Here is a 12,745-nt window from a genome sequence, read left to right on the forward strand (position 1 = left end):
TGATACTTTTGCTCCTCCCACCGAGTGAGAAGAGCGCCCCCCTATGGACATGCAATGCACATATTCCAGACCTACTGTCACTGTATATGAAGCTATTGAGAAATTGCTGTGGTAGACTGTGTAGAATAGACGTTTTTCTCCCCTGGTAATGCAGTGGCATACTCAAACTTGACTGTCTCTGAGAGTTCAACTAGAGGACTTCGCTGGAATGGAGTGGGGTGGTCCTTCCTGGGATGTCCTTCACCCCTCGACAGGGGCGGAGCAGTGCTACCTTGAGCTCTGCCTGCGAGTGTCTATCTAAGAGGCCCCTCGTACACACTCACACGCACAAACACACACACACACGCACGAATGTGGGCGTGCACACAAACAAACACATATACACACACACATACACACACACACACTCACACACAGAAGGGCAGGAGCCACAAATCCTCTCTCTTCTCAGGCCAGGACTATGTGATGTTGAGTTCTCCTCCGCAGTAGGCTTCATCCCTCCTCCTAACTCTCTTAGATGTGGCAGAGTGGGTAAAAGTTGCTCGTCTCGGACGGGCCCCTTCCCATGCTCAGCCAGGCATCCAGTGAGTTCTGGGAGGACGCGTGCAAAGGACTGTTCTCCGACAGAGACAGCATCATTGCATAAGCCTGGAGGAGACAGAGGAACAACAAAAAAGACACCACCGTTGTTCAGGAACCGTTTTGTGAGTCTCCGCGTTAATTGTCAGCCAATCAAACGTGGGTGTCATTGTTGTCAATAAAACCCAAGAGCTGTTCCGTCTCGGATTAGGTGCGTCACTTTGCCCGTTGCAACATGTCTTGGCATGCAAGAGGTCAAAGGTGAGAGAGCACTGTGATGCTGCTGATTGGGGAGTAGTTAGATGAGAGGTTTAGAAAAGAGGGAGAGAGTTAATAGCTCAGTTAGTAGGTAAGCTAAGAGAGGGGAGAGCATGTCAACGAGATTAAATACTGGTTGTTATTCACTGACTTTCATCCCGACACTCCATAAAGTCACATTGAACAACCTGGCATCGTGTTTTGGCCTGGTTGTCATGCATTTTCCTTTTTGTATTTCCCCCTACCGAACTCAAGCTTTTGGACGGACGCTCAAAATGATTTGCCACTTGCTGCCTCCATTCTGGTAGCCTAGTGGTTAGAGCCAGTAACCGATCAACAGTAATCGGTTACTGTTGGGCCAGTAACTGAAAGACTGCTGGATTCAATCCCCGAGCTGACAAGGTAAAAATCTGTCGTTCTGCCCCTGAGCAAGGCAGTTAACCCACTGTTCCCCGGGTGCGGAAGATGAGGATGTCGATTAAGGCAGCCCCCTGCACCTCTCTGATTCAGAGGGGTTGGGTTAAATGCGGAAGACACATTTGAGTTGAATGCATTCCGTTGTACAATGGAATAGGTATCCCCCTTCCCTCTCTCTTTTTATACGGGAGTCCACCTACCTGAGTTTTAGCATGTCTGTACAGAGTCTCTTTCAGGGCTTCTGACTCGAGTGAGGCGGTGTTAAAAATGACTTTAACATCAAAGGGGGGCTCCTCGCCGCTGTTGGCCTTATGCAGGTCCAGACCCTTGGGGAAGCTGGGTAGGGCCTCCAGGTCTAACAGCCCACCGTCCTCCTCTATACACCTGCAGCAGCACCGGGGGAAGGGGAGGGGAAGAGCAGGGAGGCAGGATAAACGGGAGGGGTAAGGTGAGAGGAGAGGGGATGATAGAGTAAGTAAAGAGAGAAGACAGGGGGGAGGGAGGGATAAAGAGAGGGACGGGGGAAGGAGAGGTTGTGGAGGAGGAAAGGGAAGGTGCAGTGAGGGAGGGGGGGTTGTCCTCAGTTAGCCTAACCAATACTATCTTGTAACTCGACGGATGGACTTTCGATGGTGCATGCATGGGGGACAGATGGATGGACGGATGGATGGAGACGGACGATTGGGATAGATGGTATGGAGTTGTTGTCTGAAAACAGTTCACACTACTACCGCTGAAAACCAACTTGACTGAAACCCCACTAGAGAACCTGCAAAGGGCATGATGGTTTTCCTCACCGGTTTTGTGCACCAAAAGGGAAAGCCGGCACTAAAATGCTTAACCAAGGAGCTAACCATTCTCAGTGTGGGGAGAGATGGTAAAGTAGCGACACCAGTATTTCTGTGTTAATATTTCAGAGGAACATATGAATTCTTTAGACATCCAGAATGGTGAAAAAATGTATGCTGAAGGCAAATAGAGCCACTCTACAAAGTATCACTAACCCAAACACAGTGGGGAACACTGCTTTCAGTGAAAGGAATCAATCTATTCAGTTTTAGTTAGGAAGTCAGGAATCCAATCAGGATTTTTCTTTGGTGGTTTCTGGGGAAATAAGTCTAGCTAGCTAATTCAGCCATTGGCTAGGCCATCAGATGCTTGATAGAAGGCATCTGCCATTTTACTGTTTTAGGGCAACATTTTGGAGTGACAGTGGAATCAACCAATCACATTGACTTGCAAAGGGTGGGACCATTTTTACAAAAACGTATGGAAACATTTGCTTTCTCAAAGGCCAACAGGCCACTCTCCAATAGCGAGCAATAGTTTTCCCACGGTCTACCTAGCTAACTTTGTAGGCTAGTTTGCAGCAGCTGTTATCAAAAAGGTGTTGTTGCTAATTTGTTAGCTTGTACCTTTTCAAGAATAACTTTCAACAAGAAGTTACATTTCAAATGATCATCATCTGGTGAATGGAACTGAGTTGTTTATTGCAGCTCGCATGCTGTTGTTAGCCATCTCTTTGAAAATAACTTACGTGTGTGAAACATTGTTGCATTTAAACTTTAGATCACCGGTTACTTTGTGTGCTAAACACAATGTTAAGTAATGGTTGTACATTTGAATTGGGAAATGGTTAGCCTAATGGTTGTACATTTCAATTGGGAAATGGTTAGCCTAATGGATGTGTTTTTGTATTGGGAAATGGTTAGCCTAATGGTTGTACATTTCAATTGGGAAATGGTTAGCCTAATGGATGTGTTTTTGTATTGGGAAATGGCTAGCCTAATGGTTGTACATTTGAATTGGGAAATGGTTAGCCTAATGGTTGTGTTTCTGTATTGGGAAATGGCTAGCCTAATGGTCGTGTTTTTGTATTGGGAAATGGCTAGCCTAATGGTCGTGTTTTTGTATTGGGAAATGGCTAGCCTAATGGATGTGTTTTTGTATTGGGAAATGGCTAGCCTAATGACGGTACATTTGAATTGGGAAATGGTTAGCCTAATGGTTGTACATTTGAATTGGGAAATGGTTAGCCTAATGGTTGTACATTTCAATTGGGAAATGGTTAGCCTAATGGTTGTACATTTCAATTGGGAAATGGTTAGCCTAATGGATGTGTTTTTGTATTGGGAAATGGCTAGCCTAATGGTTGTACATTTGAATTGGGAAATGGCTAGCCTAAGGGTCGTGTTATTGTATTGTGAAATGGCTAGCCTAATGGATGTGTTTTTGTATTGGGAAATGGCTAGCCTAATGATGGTACATTTGATTTGGGAAATGGTTAGCCTAATGGTTGTACATTTGAATTGGGAAATGGTTAGCCTAATGGTTGTACATTTGAGTTGGGAAATGGTTAGCCTAATGGTTGTACATTTGAACTGGGAAATGGTTAGCCTAATGGTTGCACATTTGAACTGGGAAATGGTTAGCCTAATGGCTGCACATTTGAACTGGGAAATGGCTAGCCTAATGAATGTGTTTTTGTATTGGGAAATGGCTAGCCTAATGGTTGTGTTTTTGTATTGGGAAATGGCTAGCCTAACGGTTCTGTTTTTGTATTGGGAAATGGCTAGCCTAACGGTTGTGTTTTTGTATTGGGAAATGGCTAGCCTAACGGTTGTGTTTTTGTATTGGGAAATGGTTAGCCTAATGGTTGTGTTTTTGTATTCTTATGATTATGACCTACTGGCGTATTTTGCTTATCCTTTAACATCATGCTGTGTGTGACTGCTGTCTCTCCATCAGCCCTATGCAGTGGTCTAGTGGTGCTTTAACATCACGCTGTGTGTGACTGCTGTCTTTCCATCGGCCCTATGCAGTGGTGCTTTAACATCATGCTGTGTGTGACTGCTGTCTCTCCATCAGCCCTATGCAGTGGTGTAGTGGTGCTTTAACATGATGCTGTGTGTGACTGCTGTCTTTCCATCAGCCCTATGCAGTGGTGTAGTGGTGCTTTAACATGATGCTGTGTGTGACTGCTGTCTTTCCATCGGCCCTATGCAGTGGTGTAGTGGTGCTTTAACATCATGCTGTGTGTGACTGCTGTCTTTCCATCGGCCCTATGCAGTGGTGTAGTGGTGCTTTAACATCATGCTGTGTGTGACTGCTGTCTCTATATCGGCCCTATGCAGTGGTGCTTTAACATCATGCTGTGTGTGACTGCTGTCTTTCCATCGGCCCTATGCAGTGGTGTAGTGGTGCTTTAACATCATGCTGTGTGTGACTGCTGTCTCTCTATCGGCCCTATGCAGTGGTGCTTTAACATCATGCTGTGTGTGACTGCTGTCTTTCCATCGGCCCTATGCAGTGGTGTAGTGGTGCTTTAACATCATGCTGTGTGTGACTGCTGTCTCTCTATCGGCCCTATGCAGTGGTGCTTTAACATCATGCTGTGTGTGACTGCTGTCTTTCCATCGGCCCTATGCAGTGGTGTAGTGGTGCTTTAACATCATGCTGTGTGTGACTGCTGTCTCTCTATCGGCCCTATGCAGTGGTGCTTTAACATCATGCTGTGTGTGACTGCTGCCTTTCCATCGGCCCTATGCAGTGGTGTAGTGGTGCTTTAACATGATGCTGTGTGTGACTGCTGTCTTTCCATCGGCACTATCCAGTGGTGTAGTGGTGCTTTAACATCATGCTGTGTGTGACTGCTGTCTTTCCATCAGCCCTATGCAGTGGTGTAGTGGTGCTTTAACATGATGCGGTGTGTGACTGCTGTCTTTCCATCGGCACTATCCAGTGGTGTAGTGGTGCTTTAACATCATGCTGTGTGTGACTGCTGTCTTTCCATCGGCACTATCCAGTGGTGTAGTGGTGCTTTAACATCATGCTGTGTGTGACTGCTGTCTCTCTATCGGCCCTATGCAGTGGTGCTTTAACATCATGCTGTGTGTGACTGCTGTCTTTCCATCGGCACTATCCAGTGGTGTAGTGGTGCTTTAACATCATGCTGTGTGTGACTGCTGTCTTTCCATCGGCACTATCCAGTGGTGTAGTGGTGCTTTAACATCATGCTGTGTGTGACTGCTGTCTTTCCATCGGCACTATCCAGTGGTGTAGTGGTGCTTTAACATCATGCTGTGTGTGACTGCTGTCTCTCTATCGGCCCTATGCAGTGGTGCTTTAACATCATGCTGTGTGTGACTGCTGTCTTTCCATCGGCACTATCCAGTGGTGTAGTGGTGCTTTAACATCATGCTGTGTGTGACTGCTGTCTTTCCATCGGCACTATCCAGTGGTGTAGTGGTGCTTTAACATCATGCTGTGTGTGACTGCTGTCTTTCCATCGGCACTATCCAGTGGTGTAGTGGTGCTTTAACATCATGCTGTGTGTGACTGCTGTCTCTCTATCGGCCCTATGCAGTGGTGCTTTAACATCATGCTGTGTGTGACTGCTGTCTTTCCATCGGCACTATCCAGTGGTGTAGTGGTGCTTTAACATCATGCTGTGTGTGACTGCTGTCTTTCCATCGGCACTATCCAGTGGTGTAGTGGTGCTTTAACATCATGCTGTGTGTGACTGCTGTCTTTCCATCGGCACTATCCAGTGGTGTAGTGGTGCTTTAACATCATGCTGTGTGTGACTGCTGTCTTTCCATCGGCACTATCCAGTGGTGTAGTGGTGCCTGGAGAAGTGTGTCCTGTGTGGAAAAAGGTTAGTCTATCGTCTTGGTTCGTAGGCTATTTGCAATGGCCATTTCAGTCATCATCCACTGTTTGCATGAACATTTCTAAAGCCTTTCCCAAAAACCCTTCCCAATTAAATGTTGAACATAATGTAGGCCGACCTGACAGAATGATATAATGCAGATTTGTATCAATGGGGAGGGCATTTGTTTTGCTCAATTGAATTAAATGGCAACTACACCCTCCAAAAATATATATTTTAAAGTGGTTTAAGGATTATTATTATAATTGTTTTGGTGTAATTTTGAGAGTGTACATCTGAAAAATCTATAGGAAAACATAGGACTTTTCACACAGGGTGCCTTTCCTTCAATAGCTTTGCATACCCATTGTTGCCTTAGCTAGCGTTTTACTGGTAGATATAAGTTGAAACATCTTTCCTACCTACCAGCTACCGATGTCATTCATCAGTGAGCTGCTCCATGCTACAACCTTTTGAGAGCTGCACTCTTGCTGCTATTCCGCTGAAACTAGGCTATTTGTGCGGTGCGCATGAATATATTTCATGTGCTTTGCGATTGTGTAGGCTATTTTGTGCATAATTTCTTTGATACTCAACAGTAGGGATTAAGAAGTGAGCATAGACAATGCCCACTGGCCCTTTGTGTTTCACAGAAAGTGCACTCTTTGACATACTTGAGTGTGCTGGTAATAAAATTTGCTGTCCATTCAGCATCAAGATCCTGTCACACACTGATGGCCCAATAGGCTCAACACTGCACAAACAGGTCTATAACATGTTTTTTATTTAACTAGGCAAGTCAGTTAAGAACAAATTCTTATTTACAATGACAGCCTAGTAGGTTAACTGCCTTGTTCAGGGGCAGAACGACAGATTTGTACCTTGTCAGCTCAGGGATTTGATCTTGCAACCTTTCAGTTGCTGGCCCAACGCTCTGACCACTAGGCTACCTGCCGCATCTCCCCTTACTAATAGTGAGTGTGCAACTTTCCAACAATTTTCCACACTCTTCCTTACCAGTGAGTCAAGGAAATTCGAACAAAGTTTGAAAATAGTTTTCAACTAAGGTAAAGGACAGTTGTAGATATGTGGTAGTTGTGGAGTAGGGGCCCGAGGGCACACAGTGTGTTGTGAAATCTCTGAATGTATTGTCATATTTCTAAAATTGTATAACTCAGGAAGAGTAGCTGCTGCCTTGGCAGGAACTAATGGAGATCCATAATAAACCCCAGGAAGAGTAGCTGAGGCCTTGGCAGGAACTAATGGAGATCCATAATAAATATACATACAGTAATGTTATGGGTAAAGTAGGAATCCCAGGTTTCAGTAGACGATAAGATATTCATGTTTTAAGAAAGGAGTGTATGTATTTCAAATCAAATCAAATTTTATTTGTCACATGCTCCGAATACAACAGGTGTAGACCTTACGGTGAAATGCTTACTTACAAGCCCTTAACCAACAATACAGTTTTAAGAAAGAAAAAGAGATGGAAAAAAATGAATAAAAGTAACAAATAATTAAAGAGCAGCAGTAAAATAACAGTAGCGAGGCTATATACAGGGGGTACCGGTACAGAGTCAATGTGTGGGGGCACTGGTTAGTTGAGGTAATTGAAGTAATATGTACATGTAGGTGGAGTTTTTGGGGGAATACAAATAGTCTGGGTAGCCATTTGATTAGATGTTCAGGAGTCTTATGGCATGGAGATAGAAGCTGTTTAGAAGCCTCTTGGACCTAGACTTGGCGCTCTGGTACCGCTTGCCGTGTGGTAGCAGAGAGAACAGTCTATGACTAGGTTGGCTGGAGTCTTTGACAATTTTAGGGCTTTCCTCTGACACCGCCTGGTATAGAGGTCCTGGATGGCAGGAAGCTTGGCCCTGGTGATGTACTGGGCTGTACGCACTATCCTCTGTAGTGCCTTGCGGTCAGACGCCGAGCAGTTGCCATACCAGGCAGTGATGCAACCCGTCAGGATGCTCTCGATGGTGCAGCTGTAGAAACTTGTATTTTTTTTTGCCTGGAGAAGCGGTTTTATGCAATGAATGAATGGAAGCTGATCTTTTTTTTTGTTTTTCTCCGCTGGTCTTGGCTGTCCGAGACCGAGTCAAGACCAAGTAAAATCTTCCTGACACCAAGACAAGACCGAGACACCCAATATGTGGTCTCGAGACAGGTACAACACTTACCGACACTGATAGAGACAGACAGACAGGTGGCAATGGAATGGGACTGTGAGAGTTCTATCTGCATCCCAACACTCTTTATCACCATCTATCTCTCATTGAACTCATTGTACTGCCATCATAGAGAGGGCAGATCATGCTATATTAAACTGTATAAGTCGTGTTAGTTGGAATGGGAGGAGACAGGGGTGGCCGTTGGGATTGGGTGGGTTTGTTTGTGAAGGTGTGGTGGTGCTGTATGTGACTGCATGACTTTGTCTGTAGTTGTGTCTGTCCCTACAGTATGTCTGTATTCTACCACTACCTGCGGGTCTGACGGTGGTAGTTGTGTCTGTAACTTGGTCAGAAGTCTGTAACAGGCAAAACATACCTGTAGTTGTGTCCGCAACTATGTCTGTGGTCTATTAGACAGGACTTTGTGTCTGTAAAAGAGCTTTTATTCTGCCAGACAAGACATACCTGCGGGTGTGTTCGTAGCTTATAGCCAACGGTGTGGCTTCCTCCTCTTCCTCCTCGTCTTCGTACGCCCCCGGTGTGACCATGCTGATCGGGGAGGGGGATTCGGGCGCTTCGTCCTGAGATTTCTCCGTCAGGCTGCCTTCTACCTCCTCTTCATCAACTCCCTCCTCCTCCTCTAGCCCCCGGGAGCTGGACAGGCCGTGGCTCGACAGACGCTCCTCCTCCGCAAGTTCTGACCTGCAACAACGAGAACCGCGAGGTCAGTGGCTGTACATTATATATTGTATTGATTTTGCTCTTTATTCATAGTTTCCAAAAATGTGTTCCATTCATTTACACCCCCCAAAATGTCCAGTATTTTATCCTTAAAATGTCTTGTTTTATATGAAACCCTCATTGGGTGTAATCTGTGGAACAATATAATTTGCATCCAAATAGTCTAAGGCCGTTTTCTCTCTGTGCTTCCTTTCCTTCATCTGCACTGATGTGAAAGAACTGGTCATCAAACGCAGCCAATTTAGACTTACTGTTTACTGTTCCCACCCATTCTGTCTTGGCCAGACGAGCGGAGATGAGGGAGAGGAGACAGGGGGGACGAGGGCCTTCCCCCAGCCCACCTCACCTCCATTAGGACTTTGATTGGGATTTATAGGCCCACTGCCCTACCTGCCTCAGTGGGCCACTGGCCAGGCATCCCTGCGGTTTGTCTATCTGTCAATAGGCAATGAGTCATACTTTGCAGAGCCATAACTAAGCTGTCAGGAGCTCCGTTGACAGCGAGCAGAGCCCCAGTCCAAGCAAACAAACATGCGTGTTGACAATCGGCGAGAAACGGAGCTGAATGATTAACTGGCTAATTCCTAAGAAGCATACTGGACAAGAGGGCCAAGCTCAAAGGGCTCGCTCGGGCCCCGATTCTAGAGGCTGTGGATGTGTGGCGAGGGGGGCTGCTCTGCAAACAAGCCATCAGCAACCAGCCGCCCTTCACATTTTTAAGCCCCCTGGTCTCCTCAGCTTAATGCCTCATGATGTAATTTCCTCAGGGTGAGCCCTCCGAGAAGCCACTGCCACAGAGCGGAGGGCAGATGGACATTCATCAAACTAGACGGGGTACTTTCTGGGAGCAAGTGGGACAGAGGGGTGTCTGGGGGGGCTGTTCTTCTTTATCAATCTAGATTAAATATCCTATAATCAAATTGGCATGGGCTGTGTGTAAGGGGGGGGGGGGGGGGGTATAGGGAGACAAGCACGGCTCTGACGCAGAGCCCTCCATTTTGTCACTTAGTCTAAACACATCAGCAGTATGTTTGTGTTAGCGGCCTACGGTGGTTCCTCCTTTAAAAGTTGTCGTACTGCGGCACACCTTGTGTGCTGCTGCAGCATTCTGTGGCACGTCATTTCATTCTCAGCCGTTTTTTTCTGTTACTGCAAGTTATTGCTAGTTTGACCACCAGAGGGCATCTTTGAGAAGCATTTGATAGTCTTCCATATTGCAGATACGCGGAAGACCGGTGTTCAATCCCCCGACGGGGAGGAAGGAGTAGGCTGTCCTTGTAATAAGAATGAGTTCTTAACTGATTCCATATGTGTTGTTTATTCTACAATGTAGAAAATAGTAAAAATATAGAAACATCCTGGAATGAGTAGGTGTGTCCAAAATTTTGACTGGTACTTGCTTAATTCATTTGATTATTATTATGGTGTTTCTATTCCATGAAAAATGCAAAACCCTCTGGGTAAATTCAGAAAGTTTAGCTCTCGGAGCGCACACTGAACGTTCGGGCCGAGGAAGTCAAGCACTCAAGCTAACGTTGGCTAGCTTGCTAGCTACTTCCAGACACAAGTGAGACCACTCTGACCATTTTACTCGCCCTAGCAGAGCTGGTTAGGCAGTTTTCGTGTTAACCAGAGCGTTGGTGACTAACTGTGCTGCGGGAAACAATTTAATAATTCGTCTTTTTTGCTGACGTTACTGACACCGGCCATATTCAACGGGTGTTGAGCTCTCGTAAATTCATTATTCTGTGCTCTGGTACACAGACGAGAGTGCTCTGAAATCGGCGTAGATAGCCAGAGCGAATTTACGAAATCACCCGAATGTCCATTGAGAACGCACAACGATTATACCATTTAGCTAAGCTAAGAATGACTGGAATAACCAAGTCAATAAACGTTGGGTAATTAGATAGCTAACATAGCATATCATTACAGCAGTATGTACCGGTATGTGGTTCTTAAGGACAGCGTAGCTAACAAATTGTCAGCCAACATAACATGTAAGGTAACTTATTTGAAAAGTAATTTATTTATTACATTGAGTAGCAAGCTACCGCGAAGATGTGCTCTATCAACTCTGCGGCTTAAGCATGCTTTTGGTGCACTGTCGATAGCGCGCTGGACTTCAGGCAAGAAGGTTGAGGGTTCGAAACCTGCTTCCTGCTTGTTTCATTTGAAGTCATGCACAATTTCCAGTTTCTATTTAGGTTTATATTGCCCATTCATAGTCAGTTAGAGACACAGTAGTGCATTGGGACACAAAAGCATAATCAGTGCTCTAACTCCCCCTTGGTCGTTAGGGCAAATCTGGTCTGTGATAGGACGGGGGGTTTTCACACCTAGCTCGTCTATTAGACTATTCTTTAGTAAAGGTTGAATAGTCTATTGTTCAGCTATTAGCCCCTCTCCTCAACTTGCAACAAATGGATGTCTTTTTGCCGAGAGCCAAAATCCCCCCCAAAAATTTGACCAAAAAGAATTGTTCTGAAAACAAAAAATAGGCTTCAAAGTAAAAAAAAATGTTTTGCAATCAAATATTTGGTAATAGAGCGCAAAACGTTATGCTTTTTATTCCCCAAAAATATTTTGAGAACAAAAAATGTATTTGAAAACAAAACCAATTTAATTTCCCTATAAACCACCTTCCATTTTGAAATTTTTTTGAGTGTCAGTTTGGCTACAACCAATACTGTTCAGCCTTTTTCTCCGACATAAAGGAAGTCATAGCGGACACCTACGAAGAAGGACTGTGTGATGATGGCATCTCAGGTAAGCAGCACTGGGCGTTCTTCCGTCCAACTTCTAACGTTACATAGCTAGTAGTTAGCTCCTACGATTCAGTGTCGGTTCATAACATTCTACTATATTACATAGATACATACATACCGTAGAATTATAAATCATGCAATTATTATTCTCAAGATAACCAAAAGCATTCAGCTACGAACTCCTGTTCTCGCCATTTTCAGTTGAATTCATCTAACTTTCTTTCACGGCAACTCATAAGCAGGCCATGTCCTATTTGTTTCATAGTCGATATATAATCATATTTCATGACAGTGTTAGCGGTTAGCATTTTTTACAGAAGGATGAAAGAACACAATATGTCTGTCAGGGAATGCCATTCTGATATGTCAGATGAAGAGTTAGACCAGAAAGTCAGGGCCATTAAGGCAAGGATGCCCCATGCAGGCTTTAGCATGGTCAAAGGAAGTCTCAGAGCGATGGGACATCATGTACAATGGAGAAGAGTCTTTGCAGCGTGTAGATGGTGCAGGTATCATTGCCGGAATTATCCAACTTCGTTGCATTGCTCTGCAGAAATACTCTGTTCCTGCACCCCTGTCTCTCGTCCACAATGATACAAATCATAAATTGATAAGGTACTAAGATGTATAATGTCTCCATCAAATCTAAGAAGTTAACTTTTTTAATCTTACTTATTCCAAGACAAATATTCAATAATGTATGAAACTGAAGTTGATCTTCATCAACTGGTAATACATAAATAATGAAGCAGGTTAATAGGTGAAACATTTCACTTTTAATTCCAGTGCTTTATTTCAAGATACAGCATTGTCTCATTTGGTGGTATAGATGGATTTTCAAGGAAGGTGAGTATATTATTTTGTATAGATATTGCATATTTCCCATCACCTAATGAACAACCACAATACCAGTCTGGTGTTAAACTTTCTGTGCTGTATTGACGCATCCTGAAAATGACATCTGCTGCTTTAGATTGAACGTTCATCTCAGTTATTATTTTCATATTTACAAAAAATAAGCAATTTTCTTTACTTTCAGAGTGTGAGCTGATCAAGGGGTTGAAAATGTAGATATTGCCAGATGTTCACTGTCCGAGGAAGCTTTATTCCTGGCAAAAGTGTCCATAACCATAGGTAATTAAACTGTTCTT

General features: G+C 44.5%; 1 protein-coding gene across 8 annotated transcripts in view; it reads right to left on the reverse strand.

The window, feature by feature from the left end:
• Window positions 1-505: 505 nt before the first annotated feature.
• The window catches only part of LOC139542047 (histone-lysine N-methyltransferase PRDM16-like), a 339,347-nt gene continuing 327,107 nt past the window's right edge, over window positions 506-12,745 (reverse strand). For 6 of the 8 annotated variants that reach the window (XM_071347033.1, XM_071347040.1, XM_071347034.1 and 3 more), the window contains exons 15-16: window positions 8,551-8,787; window positions 657-1,638 (exon numbers count right to left, since the gene is read on the reverse strand). In XM_071347033.1, the coding sequence (XP_071203134.1) occupies window positions 1,344-1,638; window positions 8,551-8,787 (532 nt within the window). In that variant the 3' untranslated portion in view covers window positions 657-1,343. The other 2 variants (XM_071347038.1, XM_071347037.1) reach the window with 2 other exon arrangements.

This window comes from Salvelinus alpinus, chromosome 17 (assembly GCF_045679555.1).
Source record: "Salvelinus alpinus chromosome 17, SLU_Salpinus.1, whole genome shotgun sequence".
Classification (NCBI taxonomy): domain Eukaryota; kingdom Metazoa; phylum Chordata; class Actinopteri; order Salmoniformes; family Salmonidae; genus Salvelinus; species Salvelinus alpinus.